Source organism: Leguminivora glycinivorella, chromosome 15, assembly GCF_023078275.1.
Source record: "Leguminivora glycinivorella isolate SPB_JAAS2020 chromosome 15, LegGlyc_1.1, whole genome shotgun sequence".
NCBI classification, from domain to species: Eukaryota; Metazoa; Arthropoda; class Insecta; order Lepidoptera; family Tortricidae; genus Leguminivora; species Leguminivora glycinivorella.
In genome coordinates, this window is record NC_062985.1 from 10038173 (window position 1) to 10060631 (window position 22459).

At 38.1% G+C, this 22459-nt stretch overlaps 1 protein-coding gene across 2 annotated transcripts in view; it reads right to left on the reverse strand.

Annotated features, from left to right (window-relative positions):
• Positions 1-2746: 2746 nt before the first annotated feature.
• LOC125233970 (alpha-tocopherol transfer protein-like) overlaps positions 2747-22459 on the reverse strand; it is a 28254-nt gene continuing 8541 nt past the window's right edge. Inside the window, exons 1-8 of one of the 2 annotated variants that reach the window (XM_048140150.1) lie at positions 19923-19969; positions 17527-17616; positions 11364-11523; positions 8641-8759; positions 7837-7967; positions 7239-7349; positions 6065-6201; positions 2747-3978 (exon numbers count right to left, since the gene is read on the reverse strand). In XM_048140150.1, coding sequence (XP_047996107.1) covers positions 3849-3978; positions 6065-6201; positions 7239-7349; positions 7837-7967; positions 8641-8759; positions 11364-11523; positions 17527-17611 — 873 coding nt within the window. In that variant the 5' untranslated portion in view covers positions 17612-17616; positions 19923-19969 and the 3' untranslated portion in view covers positions 2747-3848. Of the gene's footprint in view, positions 3979-6064; positions 6202-7238; positions 7350-7836; positions 7968-8640; positions 8760-11363; positions 11524-17526; positions 17617-19922; positions 19970-22459 lie in introns of those variants that run through there. The other variant, XM_048140149.1, reaches the window with a different exon arrangement.

Below are 22459 nucleotides of genomic sequence, written 5' to 3' on the forward strand. Positions count from 1 at the left end.
CGCTCTCGACTCTTTCCTCCTTCAAAACTTAATCAATCGGAACGAAATATGAGAATCTGAATAACAATAAAATAATCTATGTCGGACCGTTTAGCTTTTTTGGTTAATTGTTATCAATCTTGAGTATCACACCTTTTTTTGCGCCACAATGAAAAAGGCCGTTTTTGGAAATTTTTGATTGGCTCTAGAATCTTTAAAAAGCAGAATATCAAAAAAATCAAAACGGTCCGACACAGATAAAAATAATAACAATCTGTGTTGAAAAAATCATTGCTCTATCTTCAAAAACCAGGGAGGAAATAGTCGAGAGCGTTTGTATGGAGAATTGACCCCTACCGTATCGTCTTAATGTAACTTGTAGCTACGAGAAATGGGCCCCAGCTAATGTGGAAATACTTTAAAGCGATTTACAAAAACTTTAGGTAAAGATTTAAAAACGGTCTGTTACATATGTAGGGAAAAGTGAAAATTGTAATTAATCCCTATAGGGAATTAGGTATAATAGATACCTATAACATTGTGACTTCTTTAGTATGTAGGTATCTTACCTACAAAAATTGGACACCTACCTAAGTGTCGTAACCACAGTCGTAATCTAATTAGGTAACTAAAGTAATATGTATTACCTAACCTATGGAACGATAAAATATATCATAGACATTGCAGCTAAGCGTCCGGTAATATCTGCACGTCTTTTAATGTTGTTATACAACCTTCAAAATTTAAAATTTATCACAAATATAACGGCTACTTATCCTACAAAATATACGTTTACAAATACACAGAAATTAACACGTGATCGCGAACTTCAGCCCACTCAATTTTTTTACATAGTCAAATCCATTTACTATAAATACTTATGATATTAAACAAAAAGTAAAGTCGTCAATGTCTCGCACACACTGTTATGCAACATAATATTATAATTGAAAAAAAAAATCAACCTACAATATAATCTGGCAAACCAGCTTTGTCAGTAGAAAAGAAAGAAAGCGGCAAATTTGATTAATGCTGGCGCCAAATCTCGACTTAGTGTGTGTCCCACTGCTGGGCAAACGCAGGCATTGTCCTGGTTTCCCTTTCGAGGGTTTTGGAGGGCATATTTCGATTTTATGTTCATAAAAAGAATCCCATATCGCTTAATCTAATGTTTAAAGTGTATGACTCGGTAACATAACAGTAGTCATTATTTTTTGAATTAGGAATGGGTTACCCTTTCATTTTAACGGTATTTTGAGAGAGTAACCCCTTTCTAGACCTAAATCAAATCAACTTCATTTGCCACTATTTCTTTTTTAGCTGAGTTGGCTAATCTTTCGTGCTTTTTAAACTTTTTTTACTAGCAAATTAGTCTGTTATAGGGTCATTCCATTGTGACGGGTGGGACATTTATACTCTTTTTTGCCTACATTTTGCTTTATTTCTGCCAAACAGCAACAATTAGCGTATTGAATACGACATTATCTCTTACCTGAATAATCAATGTTTACTGTACCATCGAAAAAAGTATGAAAATGTCATTATTATTATGAGAAATTGATGGTATAAGAAGTGTGACGGGTGGGACTTCAAAGTGCCTCTCCTCTCCGACTTGACTTACACAATTCGCAATTGGTAAGAAACTATAAAACTTTTGTTAAACAACCAATTTTTATATGATTCCTGATATTGTATAGATTAGGTATTAGTATAATTTACGCAAATAACTCTTAAAACAAAAATAATTTTGCTTCTCAATGCTTGTGACGGGTGGGACAGTGCTTTGTGACGGGTGGGACGAGTAACATTTGAGCATACAAATATATGAAAAATATAAAGACAGTTCTTTTGTATTTACTTTAAATCAGCTCTTTAATGAATTATTTAATGTTACAAGTAATAGTTTCAATAGTTTTCTTGGAGCATTGAGACAAAAAAAAATTTTTTATCTTAAATTTTTAAAGGTTCAGATAATTGTCAAACATCGCCAAACAGTCTATTTCTGCATACGTCTAAAATTATACCAGTTTTAATGAAAGAGACTTCTTCTTGATTCATAGCATTCATTGTGTTCTATAAAGTAATACCACAACCGAATTAAGCAATATTACACATATAATTTGCTTTAGTATAACCCAGCTAGGTTTAACTAAACTTAAAAGAACGATTTTATACTCACCAACTCCAGTTTTACCAGATAACCCATTCTGCTCACCCGTCACTGACGGGTGGGACCTACGTTGAAAAGCGTTAAAAAGTATTTTTTTATTTACAAATGCAACGCGTTTTTTGGCTAAAATAATCAATCTCAACCTAATTGTTACTTTCACAAAGCAAGACAACAAGAGCTTAGATACTTTTAGGGTAAACAAGAAAAAACTTTGTTTTACTGTGACGGGCGGGACTGACTTACGCATTGTGTAGAAGCCCAATAAATCCTAACCATGAAGATTAATTTATATTTACTTGCCCCTGGTTTAAACAGCGTTAAATATATTTTCTTTTACACATATCACTTTCTCCGTAATGTTTATAAAAGGCGCGAAATAGCGCTGCCAACTTAGGGTATAAATATACCACCTTAGACAACTGGCGCTAGGGGTACGTTCGGACACGAATAAAATGCAAAAAAACACACAAAAGGAAAAACTCATTGATTCATAAAAATAGGCATAATGTTCTATTCTCTAGATGTAGATTTAAGTATGAATTAAGTTATTTGATTTTTATGCCTATGGTGTCGGTTTCGCTGGAATGACCCTATACCTACTACTAAATACAATTGGGGTAGTGAGCAATCGACGCTAAATCAGTCATATTTTGCTAACTTGTACGTTATAAAATGCGCAGAGAGTCTAAGTCCGACCAAGCAAACTCCTCGTAGCTTTTGCAGTAGGTAGTATTATTCCCGAGTACCGTTTCGTAACTAAAAATTGGTAACCAGCTTCGAAACGGGAAAAAATTCCAATTCGTAACTGGCTTCAAATTGGGACTTTCCCATTACCGATTTGTAACCACGTTTGGTAACCAGCTTCGAAACGGGAAAAGAATCCCGTGTTGTAACTGGTTACAAAATGAGACTAAATCATTTTCATTACCGATTCGTAGCCATGGTTGGTAACCAGTTTCCAAACGGGGAAAAATATCCCGTATTGTAACTGGTTACAAAATGGGATTTTTTTGCCGTCATGAATACATGATTAATTCGAATAATGCTGACATTGAGTAATTATTTAGGGTTCCGTCCGTAGTCAACTAGGTTGACTAGGAACCCTTATAGTTTCGCTCTGTCCGTCTGTCCGTATGTGCACCGTCCTAGCTTCGATTTGGTAGAAACTCCGATCAGTAACTCGGGCCCAATACGTAACCAGTTACAAATAGGGAATTTTGTATTCCCGTTCTGTAGCCAGTTACAAAACTTAGTTACCAAACGGTACCACGCTGGACCAATACGTAACCGGCTACAAATCGGGAATATTGATTCCCAATTTGTAGCCAGTTACAAAACTTAGTTAGCAAACGGCACTACTCTGGCCCAATACGTAACCGGCTACAAAATGGGAATCAAGATTCCCGGTTTGTAGCCGGTTAGGTACGAAATTTTGGCTACCAAACGGACTAAACCTAATACGGTTTCCAATGTCTGCCACCAGAGTGCAGCACTCCCACAAACTGTTAACCATAAAGTTTGTGATGATAAATTTAATTTTTGTGCCAGTGACAGTAGTGACGCCTTACGTAATATTCCCTATTGAAATGTGGAAAATGCCAACATAAATTATCAAATCTTTCCAAAAATGTTCCATCACACTTGGTTCTGTCATAAATAGTCGGTGCAGGGTTTTCTTAGACGGATTCTTGTTTTTGTTTTAATCTATGGCAAGAGAACGGAATGAATCCATTTCTGGAACGTCGTTGATTATTTCCTTCTTAGAGCCCTTAGATTTCTTGGATTTCTTCTCAGGCGCTCTCCAAAGGTCGTCCTTGCTTAGAATTTCCCTGAAATGAGAACATACTGAGTCAATAAAATTTTCTCAATCATGATGCAGGATGGCCAAAATATATGCTATTTGTATTATAGGAAAAATAATTTACTAATCATGCTCTGCCATCTGAGATCACGCCATTGGAGAAAACGAAAAGAAACGCTTTCATCCCTATATCTCTAATTAGTGAGATATAGACAGATAGTGTATCGTATTGTTTCTCTGCAAACGATTGACATCTTAGCTACGCTCCCTAATTCAGATAGCTTAGAACGAAATCACAACTTCCGCGAAACCAGAGTACTATGTTTTAAATGATTTTTTTATTTTTTTTTATTTAATCAATCAAAAAGTAACACAGCATTACAGTTTACACCAAGGCACTGTGAAACTACAAAATACAAAACAAGACTTACAAAAAAATAATACAAAAGACATACAAAAAAATAAACAAGTTAAACATTAGATTTGGGCGACGACGTAACAGCGTGGCTCCGTTGCGTCGTCTGACTCGGCGTAGGATTCGGCAGGTTGCCCCGGAACCGCCGAAATACCACACCCTTCGGCCAGAAGTCTGCGCTCGCGATGGTGTCCTGCAGCGTGCGCGGCACGCGCACAACAAATGAAGTGAAGTGCACGTAATGGCGCGACTGCAGCTGTTGCACCCTCAGCGTGTAGCCAGTCTTCCGGCGAACGTACTCCACCACCTCATCAGCCCCGGCGGAGTAATGCAAGCGCGACACGTGTAGCAACTCGCAGACCAGAAGTAATCGGCTCCGCGGTACCACACAGAGTCTTACGAGGCGCCCTACGCGCCTTGCTCTTCCTTTGCACCAGTGTGAACCCCTCCTTATCCACATCGGCACGGGAGGACTTCTCCTTGATTGGAGCCCGTTCTTCACACACCTTTGCAGGTGCGCTGACCCGGTTCGCTGCGGCGTTGCGTTGACCGGCTAGGACGGCTACATCAGCATATGCCCGCTGACGTGAGCTCGACGTGAGGGGGGGAGGCGGCCGCACGCGTGGGGGGCGCGCGGGCGGCGGAGCGGCGCGTGCGACATTTTTAATTGTGTCAACGCGCAAACTACCTCACTCGACACTAGTGTTGTCAGGTCGATGATCGGACGTCAGGTCTGAAACCGCTGACCGAGCAGGAGCATTACGTAAATAACTAATTTCGTCACGTAACTCGGCGATTGTTTGCAAGCTGGTTTCAAACCTAGTAATAACTACAGCTAAACTTGTTTTTAGGGCCACGATTTCCCTTAACAAGCTGCGAACGTTGACGTCATCCGGATCGCACGACGGTATGATGGAGATATCTGTCGCTACAAATTCCGGAATTCGGTCCTTGTACTCCTTGAAGATCTTCATATTGTCTTCAAGGCTCTTCTTCCCGGTTTCATCTCCTCTCCGGTGAGGAACGTAGGTGCCGGCGATTCCTAGGGACTCGCACAACACTCTCTTTGCTTCGCAGATGTCTTCGACAGTGAACCTTGATGCACGCGAATTCATCTGGACAGCATTCTCCGCATCCATCGCCCCTTCCAGAATGAGCTTATCTCTTTCTTGAATGTATTCAATAATGTATTCAATAATGTATTTTATTAATTTATTCTTTGTGTATATTTTAGTTATAGTTTTTATTTATATTTCTTGCAATACCCTAACAGGGTCTCATGTTGTGTTGTGCCTTACCTTTTATATCTGCCACCTGTAATAATTATGTACCAACATGGAAGCAATAAAGAATTGAATTGAATTGAATTGAAGAAAGGCGAGGAACTCGTTCACGACAGGTTGCCTCCGTTTAGAGTCTGCCATCGCGTCAAATACCGGCAGCGGCCGAGCCGCGCGATTTCGTAATTATATGAATTAAATCATCAATGCGACTGCACCGCTGCGCGCATTAGACACGACTCAGATATGATGCCTATAAATTTTTTACTTTGCTACTTTTGTGTATAACTCGGGGCGTGAGATTATTGGAAACTGGAGTCTATATTGACTAAAAATTTACTTAAATCTCGTTAATATTGCATAATATTTAACTTCGCCCCACGATGTACAATTTTCTATTGTCGTATGGTATGACTAACCTATGTTTTTGGAGGACGTTATGTAGCCTGTTGTTGTAGTACTCCAAGGTCTCTAGATTGCCACCGAAGTCTTTGGGCAGCTCATCGCGGCTAAAATACTTGAACAGGGTATCTGACTTGGGCACGTGGAAGTGAATCTGAAATTACAAGGATTCAAAGCGTGAACGGTACAGCATTGATACAAATTACTGGGGATGTGGTAAGCATTGCAGGATCTGTAATTTCTACTTCGACTTGGTATAGTTGGGATTGACATGATACTGGAACTACTGGAAGTGCTTGCCAATTATCGTTTTCTAAGACGAGTTCCTATCCTGCTCTGTATCCTGCCCACAGAGAACCTCCTATAGAGTGGCAATCTTGTATATTTTGTTCGCGATACGAGTCACCAGTGCCAGGGGTGCGAGGAGCGGGCGGGGAATGTGTTAAGCGCGCTGTGATTGACCGTTTCAAGGACGGCGGGCAGTCGCGCCAGATGAAAGGGACTGTCCCTCTACTGACGCGTAAGTGGCCAATGTAAGTTGACCTATGCCGGCTCTGAATAAATTATAAATATGACTTTTATGTGGAATGTAATGACGTTTGTTTTTAAATTTGAGCTTCTTGTTACCTTTCCACACCATTTCACACTACAGGTGGACATCTTTAAGACATCAAAATACCCTTTTTCAATTTTTTTACTGCGAAAAACACGCGCTGCTTTCGGGTCTGTTACTTGGTCGCTACTGATCGGGCACGGCGAGCGCCCGCGCTTATATCAGTGCAAATACTAGGAAGGCTGGCGACCGCGAGTCGTCTTGTAATGGATGTCTATAGGGGTTGGTCTGTGATCCTGCCCAACAAACTCAAAATGTTTCTGTTTGGTCTCTTTCCAAAAACTAATCTCTCCTATTTAAACATGCTCCATTGCTTGGTGGTTTGTTACCATTGTGGCCTATGGGAAAATTAGACTTGCCATTGACGCTTCATGCTAATTTACAATGTAAATTTACGGATGCTCTCTTTATTTTATACAAATGCAAATTACAGTCGGACCAAGATTATTCTGCACATGACAATGTTAGAAAATGACACTTCGTTAAATTCAAATCATTGCAAATTTAGCCTTGATGGACACTATAAAAGAAAGTAGATGCCGATTTCAGTACCTAATAGTAAATAACTCGGTGCTTACCATTTCGCTCATATCTCTGTTCATGAACTGCTTCATGATGGAGAATACTTTGTCGATGAAGGGTGGTGCATTTATCACGTGGACCTGCTTTAGTCGGATCGGCATTGCTTCCTGAAACACGAAAAAAAACTATCAATATAATAAAAAATAATCAATAATAATGTTTTGTAGTTTAATCAAGAACATTTCGACCTCGTCTTTCTCATTAAAAAAAAAACTTATTAGGTCTTTAACAACTTTGAATTTTCTTTTTACTGAGCTCTAGGAATGGTTTCCCCTTACATTTGTAGGATACCCATCCTATCTTCAAATTGAAGGATCAAAATGGCACAGGCATCCCTTGAACAGACTGCCTTTAAGAAAGGTTTTAAGCGTCTAGGAACGGGTGACAACTACTTACTCGCATTGAAAAGTGCTTCAAAATCCAAATGAAAGCGTTTAATTAGGAACATTTTGGATACCTTATTGAAAAACCTCTTACCAAAACCCACCAATGGGATACCGGAGCGGTTCCTAGATTACATATTGACCTAGACAGAATTAAATATTCAGAGATATTCGGCCAATATATTCATTATACTTATTGTTCAAAAGTTACCTCCTGATATTTAGATAGTTTCTTCGCTAGAGACAGGTTTATCTTCGTCAGTATCTTCAGTGTGATATCCTTAACATCTAAAATAGCAATGTCATGTTCTTCTAGGTTCTCTTCTTCTAGCAGCCAGGCATCTGTAAAAAGTAATGCATAAATTAAGGTCAGTACAGTACACTAGGGACAAGAGAAAACGCCAGGCTGCATTGCATAGACTTGGCCGTAAATACCACTTTTGATATAGAAAGTTAGAACAATCTGAACAATCCAGCTCTATAGCTCTTATAGGAGTTGTAAGTTTGACTTTTTGCCTGAATCTTAATAGTAACAGGAAGTGTTAAGGCTACTTTCCTCCTAGTTAAATCAGCTTTTTAAGAACTGTCAAAACGATTTTGAACGACTTGCTAATATGGAATTAATATGAAATCGACTTGAGTGACGTCACGGTCAACTGATTTACTTTATATATTTCTATCTGATTTATAAAATATAAATTGGAGTTAAAAACAACTTCTGTCCCTGTTTTTCTTTTAATTATCTGATGCTTTATTTTGTGCATGGTATAAAATATCAAGTTGCCTTTTGCAATGTTCTGCCGCCAGAGTGCACTATCTCACATTCGAAACCATATATAGACGAGTAACCCTTTCTAATGCATGACACTAACCCATTCGACTATTTGGGGACCCTAAAAATAGTAAGTAATAATTGCTCGGAGCAATATGTGCTGAACGGAGCAGAATTTACTCGAAGCGAACGGATTCTCACCACTGCTGTTGAGTTTTTCGGTTAGGGTTAAAACAAAACTACCTGTGGTAAGGAAGAACAAGCGAGCGTCCATCAGATAATCGTAGTTTTCGAGCCCAGGATCGTTAAGTTGCCAGATGAAGAGATTGCGGTTTCCTGGCGCTTTTAATTGTCCAAGGTTTCTGAAATTAGAAATACACACATTCAGTTGGCACGGGGGTGATTATCGTTTAATAGAATGTCGAAATACTGAGTTACTCGTATGCTAGGTATTGTCTATGAATACCTTATCTTAAATCTGCGGGGGGCCCTTACGGATACACTTCAACCCATCGGGATCTTTTGTGCAATTACCCCCCTATTATCGTGATTCTAAGATCCTTCAACTATTCAGGAGCTTCTCGACCATCTCCACGTATCGGATGATGAGGCTCATCGGTAGCTTTCTGATATGATGATATGAATATCTTATACTTTTAAACGAGCAATTCTTGTATATTTATTTATTTATATATACCGACGATCTCGGAAACCGCTCTAACGATTTCGCTGAAATTTGTTATGTGGGGGTTTTCGGGGGTGAAAAATCGATCTAGCGTAGCCTTAGATCCCGGAAAACTCGAGTTTTCATGAGTTTTACTTTCGCGTTTGTAAACGTAAAATATGGTCGTTAATTTCGCCGCGCGCGCATCGATTCCGCTTAGCTCAGTCGTACGAGGTCGTTCTAATGTACGCAGATAGATCGTAGGTGTCAGGGTTTCGATTCCCGGCCAGAAATTAAATTTTTGTTTTTTGTCTTTTTTTTTGTTTTTGTATTTATAAGAGTTGTTTTTATCTAAAGACGTGATATATTAAAATGGAACCGAGCGAAGCTCGGTCGCCCAGATATTGAATATGAATATCTAGTTATCTACATATTAATATATAATATTACTTGACTACTTTACTGTATTTTACTTTCAAAGTGTATAATGGCAAGCGGTATTTGATAACACCAATAGGTAGGTATATCATATTTTTGAATTAAAGGGAAAATCTCGCAGACGTGTCTGCATGATAATAAAACAAATTTAGGTAGGTACTTATATCGTGCAAACCAGTAATTTTCATATGCTTCACAATCACAACATATTTAAACTACTTAGTTATAATTATTGGGCCCATTAAATAAATAAGGTAATAAGATTAATAAGTATTAGTGGCCGCGGCTCAAACATTCTCACATGTTACCCAATGATAATTTTCCAGAACTTATCTAAAGGAGCTGTAGGAAAAGTTCTTAGCTGTAAACAGTCATCTGTCCACGAGTGCCACTGGGCGGCGGAAAATTGTTCCTACCTATTGTTGCCACCTACTTGATGTAGTGACCGGGCCGTAAACCCTATATGTAGTTTCTAGTTTCTAATAAAGCGGTCAAAGAATAAATTGTAATGCAATCGTTTTAGTTAAATGAGACAATTCAATTGTCTGTAAAGCTATTATTATAATAACTAGGAAACAATAAGCCGGTATTTTATAACTACATTGAACATTACCAACAATGTCCTATGATAATCTTTAAACTGCAGTGGATGGTTGGATGTTTCTGCTTACTATCAGGCGACCTGTAAAATTGTTTAGCCGTAGTCGTGGAATTTTTTATTCTGTAGTTTACACGACGTGGAACTAAAATATGGTCTCGGCATTAGTGTTCTGGACTACAGCCAATATCAGGTCACTAAACTCTCTACACTCAAAATTGTTACTTCATTAAATTTAATCTGGGCTTTCCATAGTTTTCATGCTGAATACAGCAATGAGTCATCATATTTCCACTTTCCAGATCGCAGTAGGAAAAACCCGCTCGGTACTTCGGTAATTTAATCGTAAGAATATGCCGAGAAACATTCCTAAGATTCTGGAGGCCAAGCCAAGATAACATGAGCACATTTTAATGGAAAGTAGAAACGCCAAACGAAAAATAATGTAGGTATTGTGAATCAAATGCAGGAAACTCACGTCACGTGACTATTTTCACTCATTTGTTTCGTGTACCGCGTATTAGCGTACCGCAGTGTAATGTCATTTCTTCGTTGGTACCTTACAACTTTCATCTAAAGAATTTCATCATCCCAGGCGAGTAAAATAAATGCCGACTCCAACATCAACAAGCGGAAAACACAGGAAATAATTAGAAAAACCTTGAGATGGATAACATTATGTACCTACAAAAATGACCTATGAACTCGGTGTAGCTATCAATTTTAACATAATTGGTTTTGACATTGTAACTATTGTAAAAGTCATGAAATGAGAGTACTTATAGCATAACGTCGAAATAGTATTGTGCATTATTTACAAATGTAGCTCTACAAATTTTTAGGCCTTTGATGAAATGTCAATGCGGACTAATGGCGACCCGTTAACGCTCTGTCAAACGTATCACAGTGAACTATAGGTTCTATTTGTCTATGCTCCCTAAAGCATCTATTCTGAGACAAAAAAAGATTTTGTGGACATCATAGTTGGCGGTAGAACCTCAGAACAGAAGAGAAGTCAATCCATTAAAATATGACAAGTGAATCAAAATTGTCTCAGTTAATGTCCTCGTAGTCCATATAAAAGGGTTACCAAAGTTTTTTCTGCGCGCGATTTACTTGAAAGTTTACTTTATATTTGGGTTATTGAAATGTAGGCAATTTTACCGAAGAAGTGTATGATGGAGGACTATGCGGAGGATACATCACGGCGTCCCTATACTTATAGCCTACGGCGCTCAGTTAAAAAACTCCCTGACACTGACTTACACAATTTTCAGCGCATTCTGTATTTGCGGCGACATCGGGTCCCGTTTCACGAAGAGCTCTGGCGTCGAGGCGCGAAGGCTCGTGAAGCTTTCGATGGCCTTCTGGGCCTTTTCTATGTCAGAGTAGCAGCTGTGTAGGAACCGCCGGAGCAGCCTGTCATCTGAAACGTTAGGTACATTGTATAAATTAAAATAAATAATGGATAACACTTTACAAACATAGGCTTAGGTTCAAAATATTAGCTTGTACACTCGTGTTCCGTTACTTCCGTTACATCTACACGATAAATAATTATACATACTTACCCAAGTACCTAAGTATAGAAAACAATTATGACCCAAGGAATTAATATCTGTGTTCATCAAATAAATGCCCTTACTGAGATTCGAACCCAGGAAAAACATCGGTTTCGCTGTTCCTACCTACTAAATTGGTCTGCTTAGTCTCAATGTCTCAAACTCACTTGTGAACGACAAGCGTTCAGAATATCACCAAAGTACCGTGTTGAGTACACAATGGTGTTTCCGACACCTCGACAATTCCAGTATCACTCTCTCGCTCTCACTTATCGAGTGTGATCAGGACAGATGCACTGAAGCATACAACAATACGGTGCCCCAAAAACAATAATATCGCACTGGCATTGTAACAGCGAAAAAGTGAAAACAAATGAAAGACGAGATATTTCTTCTTATTCTTAGTAACTTGGTATACAGCGTGTGGATTCCATACGGGCGAATAATGTATCGAGTTCACAGAACACCCCACTAGAAGCCAAATGCAAGCGATATTGTTCGAGACGCAAATCACCAATCCTTGCGGGGTGAGGCGGGCGCGCACGGTGCTGCCATTGGTCGTTTCAAATAATGGCGCGCCTTTATGATTAGCAGTAGGGATGGGAATGGGACATGTCTATTATAGACAATGGTACCGGTACCAGTACTGTGGTGAATTTGTTTTGCAACAAATTATAATATTATAATTAAATTATAATAAGGCCTAGTTACCCTTCGGGTTGGAAGGTCAGATGGCAGTCGGTTTTCATAAAACTAGTGCCTACGCCAAATCTTGGTAGTAGTTTCCAAAGCGGACCCCAGGCTCCCATGAGCCGTGGCGAATGCCGATGCCGGGATAACGCAAGGAGGATGATAATTGTGATAGCATCTCAATAAAAATCATTCTAGTAACTAATAACTAAACTGTGCATTTTTACTTACGTTTACTAAGTTAAATAACCAACTAAATATTCTAAACTAATCAATGAACTAAATACCACTACAGACTCTACAGATTCTAGATAATTATTCACTATTACAAATCTGCTTTCTTTTATATTTCATAAAATGGTAGCACATGGTACGAACGGCAGTACGAAGTTCCCGCAACAGACATAAACTAACATGGCCGCATGCCTAGTCGTTTACGTGAAAGGGATAGCATATCACATTGTTAACTCGGTAAAGAGGGATGGACGCGCCTCGGCGCCGCTCAGCACAACCATATTGACCAGTATAAATGAACTCCGCGGACAATAAACAATATTCAACAAAATAATTAATTTGACTTAACTGTGGAATGTTGTTCCATCTTTTTTACATGTAGAAGTGTTAGAAGACTTGCCACACCACTTTATGCTGTAAGAGACCATTGTTTGCAACCAAAATTGATTATTTAAGATTTTTTCCCGAGCGGACACGGACACTGTTAGCGGGTCGTATACTTGGGCGCTACTGATCGGTGTCGCACGCGTTCAAACTTTTATAAACCTGATTTGTCGTATGCTTAGTGACCGCGAGTCGCCCTGTAAGGGCCATCTTGTTGTATTGATCTGTGATCGAGTTATAGTATCTGATGAAATTCTTATCACACGATAGGATAATCATTTCGTTAAAAAGTGTTATTAATTAAGAATAGTTATTTTTTAAAATCTGACCAAGCAGCAATGTACGACGTCCAACTTAATTTCATATAACATAAACGTCATGTCGTAATGCCGTTTCAGAGAGGTACACTAATTGATGTGGACATAATACATTGCGTGCTGAATTATTATGTATGAAAATAAAATCTAATCTATTAAAAAAAAAACAAGTAGTTAGGCTCCTTAGGTCCGATACTAATCGTTATTAAGATATTCGCCCGTATGGAATACACACGCTGTATAATACTTGGTAACTCGTGAGTTTTTGTCGAGCTGTATTGAAAGTTTTGATATTATTATTACCCAATTTTTTTTTTGGAAGGAGGGCAGTGGAAACTAGATTCCGTTTCGATCGACGTTCAGCGTTCACGCTGTCATTTCGGTTAGACCGGCTGAAGAGCAGTAATTACTTGTTTAGAAGTAGCATCATTCTAAACTACCGGGTAGTTCAATGAGTAGCCAAGCGTAAGCGATTGTTACATTGGCTAGGTACAGTCAAGTGCAAAAATATGTATCGAAAATCGCTCTTATTACACCGAAACTAAGACGGTATGGGACATATTTTTGAGTAAGATGTGTACACTCATATTTCTACACTTGACTGTACTCGGTATTGTTTGCACGTCACAGAATCTCTTCGTGTTACTCTATGATTCATTAGATACTTATTCCAATCAGTTGCAATCGACTTGACCCGTTAGTCGTGCCTTGAAATTTGTAGGTTAAAAGGTTCTTAGTATTCTTATCTAGGTACTGATTGCATTATCTACATTATTGTTTTTATAAAAAAAAAATATTTATATCTTATTTTGATGTATTGATTAAGAAAGAAAGGTGGGCAATTAGGCATTGTATGATACTTAAGTTCCTTTAGTTCCTACACCTGCATTAATTTATACTGATGATAAAAGTCTCTACCTATCATATTTTTTTTATAACATGTAAACAATTATATGTACTTACTGGTTACAAACTAAGATATGACCTTGGATAAAGTGTTGATGAACCCATAATGGGTTTTTCTAAAAAGCAATGTAGGTATCTGGTATGGTATATAAGTAGGTGAGGTGCATTCGGGTAATTCCGAAAGTCGTCTAATTTCGAAAGTCGCACAAAAATCACCATTATTTCCATCGTATCAAGATTCCCCTTTCGGAATTACTAGAGCATTTCTGTCATTCGGAATTACCCTAATGCACCTTACCTGTTTCTGACGTCACGTTGTACGCAATTTCAACAAATTTCTATGCAGTAGGGGTCACTATACAGGGTGGCCCATTCAAATCGGTCAGTATGGGAAAGTCTGAAACTATAAGACATACGAAGATTTGTTCTTAGGAACCATGTCACCGATTTTGATAAAAAGAAAAACTGCATTCATACAATTAAAAAAAAAGTGTACCCAGCGGGGAATCGAACCCGGTTGTTTTGAAAAAATAAACTTACACTATTTCTATTCAGATATCGTTTGTGTAGGTCTTAAGCAGTAAATATCTCTAAGAAACATAATGTCTAAAATGAATAAAATGCATTTTTTTCACATACTTTAATTTATCATAGTAGGTGTTCAAAGTGACCACCGTCTTTTTCAATACAATATTCAACACGTCTAGGTAACGATCTTACTATTGCATTTTGTATCTTCATGTGGTGAATCTGCGTTAAAGTTGACTCTATGGCTACTTTTAGGTCTTCAACGGTGTTATAGCTATTTTTGTACACTGTTGTAAAGATGAAGTGAACTTGCTGAATATTGTAACGGTGGTCATTTTGAACACCTACTATGATAAATTAAAGTATGTGAAAAAAATGCATTTTATTCATTTTAGACATTATGTTTCTTAAGACCTACACAAACGATATCTGAATAGAAATAGTGTAAGTTTATTTTTTCAAATCAACCGGGTTCGATTCCCCAGCTGGGTACACTTTTTTTTTAATTGTATGAATGCAGTTTTTCTTTTTATCAAAATCGGTGACATGGTTCCTAAGAACAAATCTTCGTATGTCTTACAGTTTCAGACTTTCCCATACTGACCGATTTGAATGGGCCACCCTGTATAGCGTTATTGTTCGGCCACCAAAAAATATTTTTTATACAAAATGTTGCCAAGACGGTGTTTTTTTTTTTTTTTTTTTTAATTTATTTATCTAAAAACACTTATATACTATTTTATTACATTTGAACAGCGAGCGAAAACCGCTAATGGCCCCTGTACACACATGGCCAACGGTTCCACCAGCCCTTTGTGAAACCCCTTGGCCAAGATAAGAGCCGCTGTTTACACATTGGCGAACCAATCACTTGGCATTGGCTCTTCATGAAAGATGGACGTGTAATGAAAAAATCTAGGAAATTCTTGGTCATAGACGTTGTCAGAAAAATAATATTAAAAAATAATAACCCCGTAGTAAAATTAAATTATTTGCAATATTAACAATTTTTTGAATATTCTGATAAGAACATTTATCTTTTTTACGAAATACATTAAACATTTGCAAGGTTATTTTATTTCCTAAAATCTACACTATTATTGGCATAGATAAACTTATTATTTTCGTAAATATATCACTACTGTCCTCTCTGACGGCTGACGACCAACTGAATGAAGCGCCAACGTGTAAACGCAGTTGGCCATTGGCGCCAAGATCCTTTGATGTGTGGACAAAAAACCGACACCAATCGGTTGGCCGGCAAGCGCAAGCGCCAACTGCCAACTTACGGCCAAGTAGCCCTCTACACACATGGCCAAGGGGGTTGGTGGAACTGTTGGCCATGTGTGTACAGCGGCCATAACGGTTTATCTGCCGCCGTTGTCAAGGTCATATTGGCAGCGCCATAAATTTTTCAGATCTCATGTAGAGCGTAGAGCCAAGCTTCTAACTTTTCTAACCTACCCATAGCTGGGCACCGTTAATCAAATAGTTAACTTCGATAATCGTTAATCCGTTACTTAAAAAGTTAACTTCGTTAATCGTTAAAGCGATACATTTCGGTAGATTTAACGCAAGTTAAAGTTAATCGATAATCCGTTAAGACGTCATAAAAATAGGACTCCACTGTAGGTATTATGTATTTCTATTTACTAAGTATCCACCAAAAACTATTAAAACCTGTGACGCCAATCGGTAAAAAACCGAAATGTAATAATTACGGTCTCTTCGGGCTTTTACCGCCGTTGGTTGGCTAAATCCTAGATTTTACTTCGGATTGGTAATTATTGGGTCATTCATGCGGTCGGTTCTTCAGATTGAGATTTGAGATGGCTCGATGAACGCTGTGGGCTCGATGAATGAAATCTAAGGCTCGCGCCGGACTCGATGCGTCGGTTGCGCGATTTGTCTGTCATGCCTGATGATTGCACTCTATTCCCAGGTTAGTGATCGATCTAGCACGCCTAATAAGATTTAGAAGATCTCGAATAAGTGATCCAAAGTCGCCAATTGGTCTTTATTATTTATTATTTATTTATTTATTATACTCAGAATTACAAAACATAACTTAAATACAATGCTCCACAAAACTACAATTAGTTTGACAGTGGAGTCGTTTCAGTCTCTTTTATACAGTTTTCTTATTAAATATAGTTAAATATACAAATTAATATATATAACTCCGACGGATCTGCTTTTACCGATAAAACCTAGGTTTTGTCGTACTACGGGCTTTTACAGTAGCAGTAAGAACGTGGTTTTCGCGGCGCAGCGAGCTGCTTGGGGTGCTGGATTAACGATTAACGGACTCTATGAAATTTAACGGAAGTTAACGAATCCGTTAACATTTTTTAAAGTTAACTTAAAAGTTAATCCGTTAATCGAAATGTTAACTTCGTTAATTAACGATTAACGGATTAACGAGTTAATGCCCAGCTATGAACCTACCTAAGTGAAAACATGTAGCTTGGTCGTTACCCAGATTGCTAGTGATAATTTCCGCTTTCTTTTGAAAGTGAAAACTGATTCCCATGCGTTGATGGGTTAATCATTTCATCAACCCCCTTCCTCCCTTGTGTGTCGTAGTCAACTGTGGGATATGTGGGATAAGGGTTCCATGTTCCATTGTAGTGTGGGCGATGGGCTGGCAATCTATCACTGCAATATCGTCCTGGAATCGTTTGAAATTCAATCCCTTAATTGCCAAGAATGCCACCGAAATTTCAGCTGTTTCGTGTGCTCTTCCCGCTCCGTTGGGGAATACAGGTCTGAGTTATTGAGTATGTATGTATGTAAAACTTTACTCACCCATATCTTTAGGCACATGAGGCTGTGCGGCGACCCACTCTTTCAGCTCTACTAGTAACTTATCGAGGTCCTTCGAGTCCCCCATTGTTACTGTAAACAAAAAGTTTCCAATTATTAAAGAGTTATGCTACAAGGACGATATATACCGGGAATGACAAAGTGTACCCCTGAAATGTATGGGCCTTTTAGGGATAAAACTAGATGGCGCTGTTTCGCAGCCTGGAAGTGGCAAAAATCATATTTTCCCCAAATATTTTTGCGTGTTTTTTTTTTTTTTCATATTTTATTTTATTTTAATATCATGATATCACGTCAATACACATTTTGAAAAATAAATAATTATGTAGGCATCATCAGTGCAGTTATGATAGCATTTAATAGGTGGAGCTAAAAAATTGAGCTACGATTCTTAGTAGGTATACTTATGAAGATTGTCAATCCTATATAAATCATCCTTGGTAATTATCATTACACTATAATATTGAGTTCTACATGTATCCACCATAGGTATATAACCGGTGGACACTCTATTTGATAAGGCAAATATTGTAAAACATGGAAAAAATTAATCAGTTACATTTGCCCCGCTGTACCTGAACATTAACACATTGTCGTAGTAATAGTAACTCTAATAAGCGAGATAATAAAAACCGAGGAAAAGGTAGATGGACTGTGTGAACGAGATGACGGGTGATTGTGATTTATGGAAGAGGAAGATATGCTGCGCCCACCCCAAGACTGGGATAAGGGCAAGCGAATGATGTCATTTGTAACTCTAATTTAGTAACTATCCTATCCTTTAGCAGTTCTCGAAAAGTTTGTATAAAAATAAAGGAAAAAGTTAAATTTGTTTTTTTGTTACCTAGATTTATTTCATGAATTGAGATTTTAGTAAGTTTTATTTGGTCATTAAGGTAAAATACCCCATAATGGACGGTGATGCCATTATGGACAAAAAAACACAAATCCTTAAAAATAAGTATCTAAAATAAGTTTCTAAAAACTGACGGCTATGTACCATAAACTAGAGTTGTAGAGCTGTTTAATTTTGAAGTTTCAATTAATTCGGTTATTTCTGAAGGATTTGGAGACAAAATAAAATTCACCAGTTTACTGAAAAAAATATCAAGACGAATTCTTAGTAATGTTGCTAAGAGAGATGAGTTCATGTATAAAATAATAAAAAAATAACGCACGGTGTAATCTTGAATGCGTTTTACTTACTGCATTAAGCATGAGATAAGGTATAAAACATACTAGTTTGTTGCTCCAAAGATATAAAGAAATGACGTTATTTTGCGAGTGTCCATTACTGGACCCGAAAAACTGCCTACCTCCTATGATGGACAAGGAACAATTTACAAAACCAAAATTTACAAGAAACAATCCTATGTTAAAATAACCCAAACTAATTGTATTTATGGTGTATAAAATTGACTCATTGCGTATCAGTTGGCTTTAAAAGTAAAATTTTAAACTTATTTCACTGTCCATAATGGGGGATCCATTACTGGAGAACTGCCGTCCATAATTGGAGAAAAAACACCTAGTTTTAATTTGTTAACTATGAAGAAACCAATAGAAGTATCTATTCTGCAATACGCTTGAAATGTAGAAGAAGGATAGGACATTCAAGATTTAACACGCTTGGTGGTAGAATTTTTACATTCATCAGTGAAATATCAAAAACAGGCGAATTTTTTTCTTAAACTGTCCATGATTGGGTCCGTCACCTTAAGGTTCTCTAGTATCTATATTTTCTTAATTATAACAATTACCCTGTATTTTAAGTATATCTTACGAAAGTCGACTTATATCACTAAATGTTGGTAACGAAATAGGATCAATTAAAATTTGCTGACGTGGCTATGTACAAACTTTTTGAGAACTGCTAAGTAGTTCAAATTATTTAAGCATGCATCAATCAGGCCTGGGGCCCGTTTCTCGAAAGGTACAAGTGCGCGAACTGTCAAATCGTATGGGTTGTCATGGAAACACACTTGTAATACAAGGCTTGTACCTTTCGAGAAACGGGCCACTGGTGGTGGTAAATTTAAGGCGCGAAGGTTCAACAAACTTTGCTATCGAGCGAATAATGATTATTACGGTTCCGTAATACCACAAAGGTACAAACTACAAAAGGAACTTAAAGAACCCCTATGGCGCGAGTCTGTCACTCTGTCAGACATCACGAATCCAATTATCTTTAATTTTTCATCACATTAAACGCCAATTTGAAAAGGTACGTAGAACTGCTGATGCTTATTCAATACGACAATCGTCTAAATAGTAAACGTAATGTAAGTTTCGCACAAATAGGTACGTTGAGTTGAGATTAAGAGAGTTTCACTAGCACTCGTTTTACAACTTTTAAAACTAGTATTTGTATTACTCACAATGAAAAATCTACAATTTCGTACAATTTTTTTGTGATAGTCTTTCGACAGAAATATTAGCCCATTTTTTACTCGTTGAAGCAAAGTTAATGATACATACGAATACAAATTTTGTTACAAAGTTACTGCGATTAGGTAGGTATCCAAATACATTGACAATCTGACAGTAAAAGTATCAATCTCGAAGGCTCATGGATTTTTTTTAGGTATAAAACGGTTAACGGAAAATATCATCGAGAAAACCATGGAATTTTCTTGACACGACGGCGCCGACGCCGATAGAATGTTATCTCAAATTATGGTTAGATTTCTTTTATCAGTACTTATAGCTATTTTACAACACATGCTTGTACTCATAAAGAGAGCAATTAAAACACCGGCCAAGTATAACGCAGTCGGAACCGCGCACTAATGATTCTTTTTATTAAATAAGTAGGTACCTATATGTACCTACAATTTTGTACATAGGCAAATTGAAATGTTAATAATTAATATTATCCTCCCGTGGGTGTTGTAGAAGTCGACTGTGTGATTAGAGTTTAATTGTGGTATGGTAAGGGCTCAGCAGCCTGTCACTGCAACTAACACATTTTCGTTTTATTTCAAGGTTCAAGGCACTACTGAAACTTGTACACTTTCCTGTGTTCTGCCTACCCCTAGGCAAAATGCAGGCGTGAGTTTATGTATGTATGCAATAACTATAAAAACATTAACAATGTTCTAATCGGTAGGTATTAGGTACTATTCTATATCTCGCAAATTAATAAAAAACAGTCTATGTACGTGTTAGTGCGTTTTCACATTATCCGATCCGATATCGGATGTCGGAAGGATTTCAATAGAAAAAATCCAAGATGGCGCCTGTAATGTATAGGGTACCGGTCCGACATCCGATATCGGATCGGATAATGTGAAAACGCACTTAGGCAACGCATAATTAATGCATTATTTCATATCCTTCATACGACACCTATTAAAAATTAAACAACCAACACACAACTAACAATTATATTATTTTTATACTCCTTATTGAACCTGAACACTGATAGGTTTTGAAGAGGAGCTGGAGTGGCTAGAGTAGTGCTACCTGGCAGGCAATTATGGTCGCGCGATAAATGATAAAACATCTGGCCGTTCCTATCGCACTTACTAATAGTGCGATAGGGACGGCCTGATATTTTATCGTCTATCGCGCGACCATGCTACCCGTGCTGGTCTATTTCACGCAAAATGTGGAAAATGCCCAATAAAACTAAATAACTAACTCCTTATTGAAAAGCTTCCCTGTAGGTTTCCGCCTACTTCCTGCTTTCCTCTCTAGGGCGGATCCAGCTTCGTAATCAGGCGGGTGGGGGGATCACGTTGTCTATTTTTATGGTCAACATAGGCATAGGCTCCAGGGAGGGGTTTACCTACCTTAGAAAAAATATTGGGTTGGTAAGAAAGTAATGAGCGATCGATTGAATTCCACATAAAATTTTTGAGAGAGTTCTAGAATCTTCTATGGTCGAAAGTATATAAAGGGCGAGTCGCACAGTTTCTCGTCACCTCGTCAGTCATTCACTAGCTGTCGCCGAGCTAATAATATAAGGAAGAAAATGGACGAATTAAAAGTGCATGTAAGGCATTGCTTACTATATGAATTTCAGTCTGGCCATTCAGCCGCCGAAGCAGTGCGTAATATATGTCAGCGTGTTGCTCCTGAAGTTGTGTCTGAGGCCACGGCGAAACGATGGTTCCAGCGGTTTCGTAGTGGCGACTTTTCATTATCAGATCAACCTAAGTCTGGTCGACCGGTGAAGATTGATGTAGCCAAATTAAAAACCTTAATTGAAGGAGAACCGAGGCTAACGAGTCGTACTCTTGCTACCGAGTTAGGCTGCTCTCATGTCACCATAGAAACGCATTTACACGAGTTGGGAAAAAACTACAAATACAGTGTTTGGATACCGCACGAACTTGATAGAGATCAACTAAACCGCCGTGCCGATATCTGCATACAACTTCTGTCTTTTCGCCGCACATTCAACTGGTTGGACCATCTTATCACTGGAGATGGAAAATGGGTCTTATATATAAATCACACACGCAAACGTCAGTGGCTAGCTCCAAACGAAAAAGGAATAGAGGCACCAAAAACAGAGCCTCACCCGAAAAAAGTTATGCTGTCCGTTTGGTGGGATATTCATGGTATTATTCACTGGGAACTCCTACCAAGTGGAATGACTGTTACCGCATCAGTATACTGTAATCAGCTTGAAAATTTAAACCAAAAAATCTGTCAGAATCGTCCACAGCATGCTAAAGTTTTTTTCTTACACGACAATGCTCGCCCACACATTGCAAAAGTGACTCGGCTAAAGCTATTGGAGCTAGGTTGGAAAGTGATACCTCATCCACCGTACTCTCCAGACTTGGCACCTACGGATTACGCATTGTTCAGATCGCTAAGCAATGCCTTGAATGAAAAAAAGTTCGATGATCAAGCCCATCTACGACAGTACATAGCTGAGTTTTTTGAATCTAAACCTAAGAAC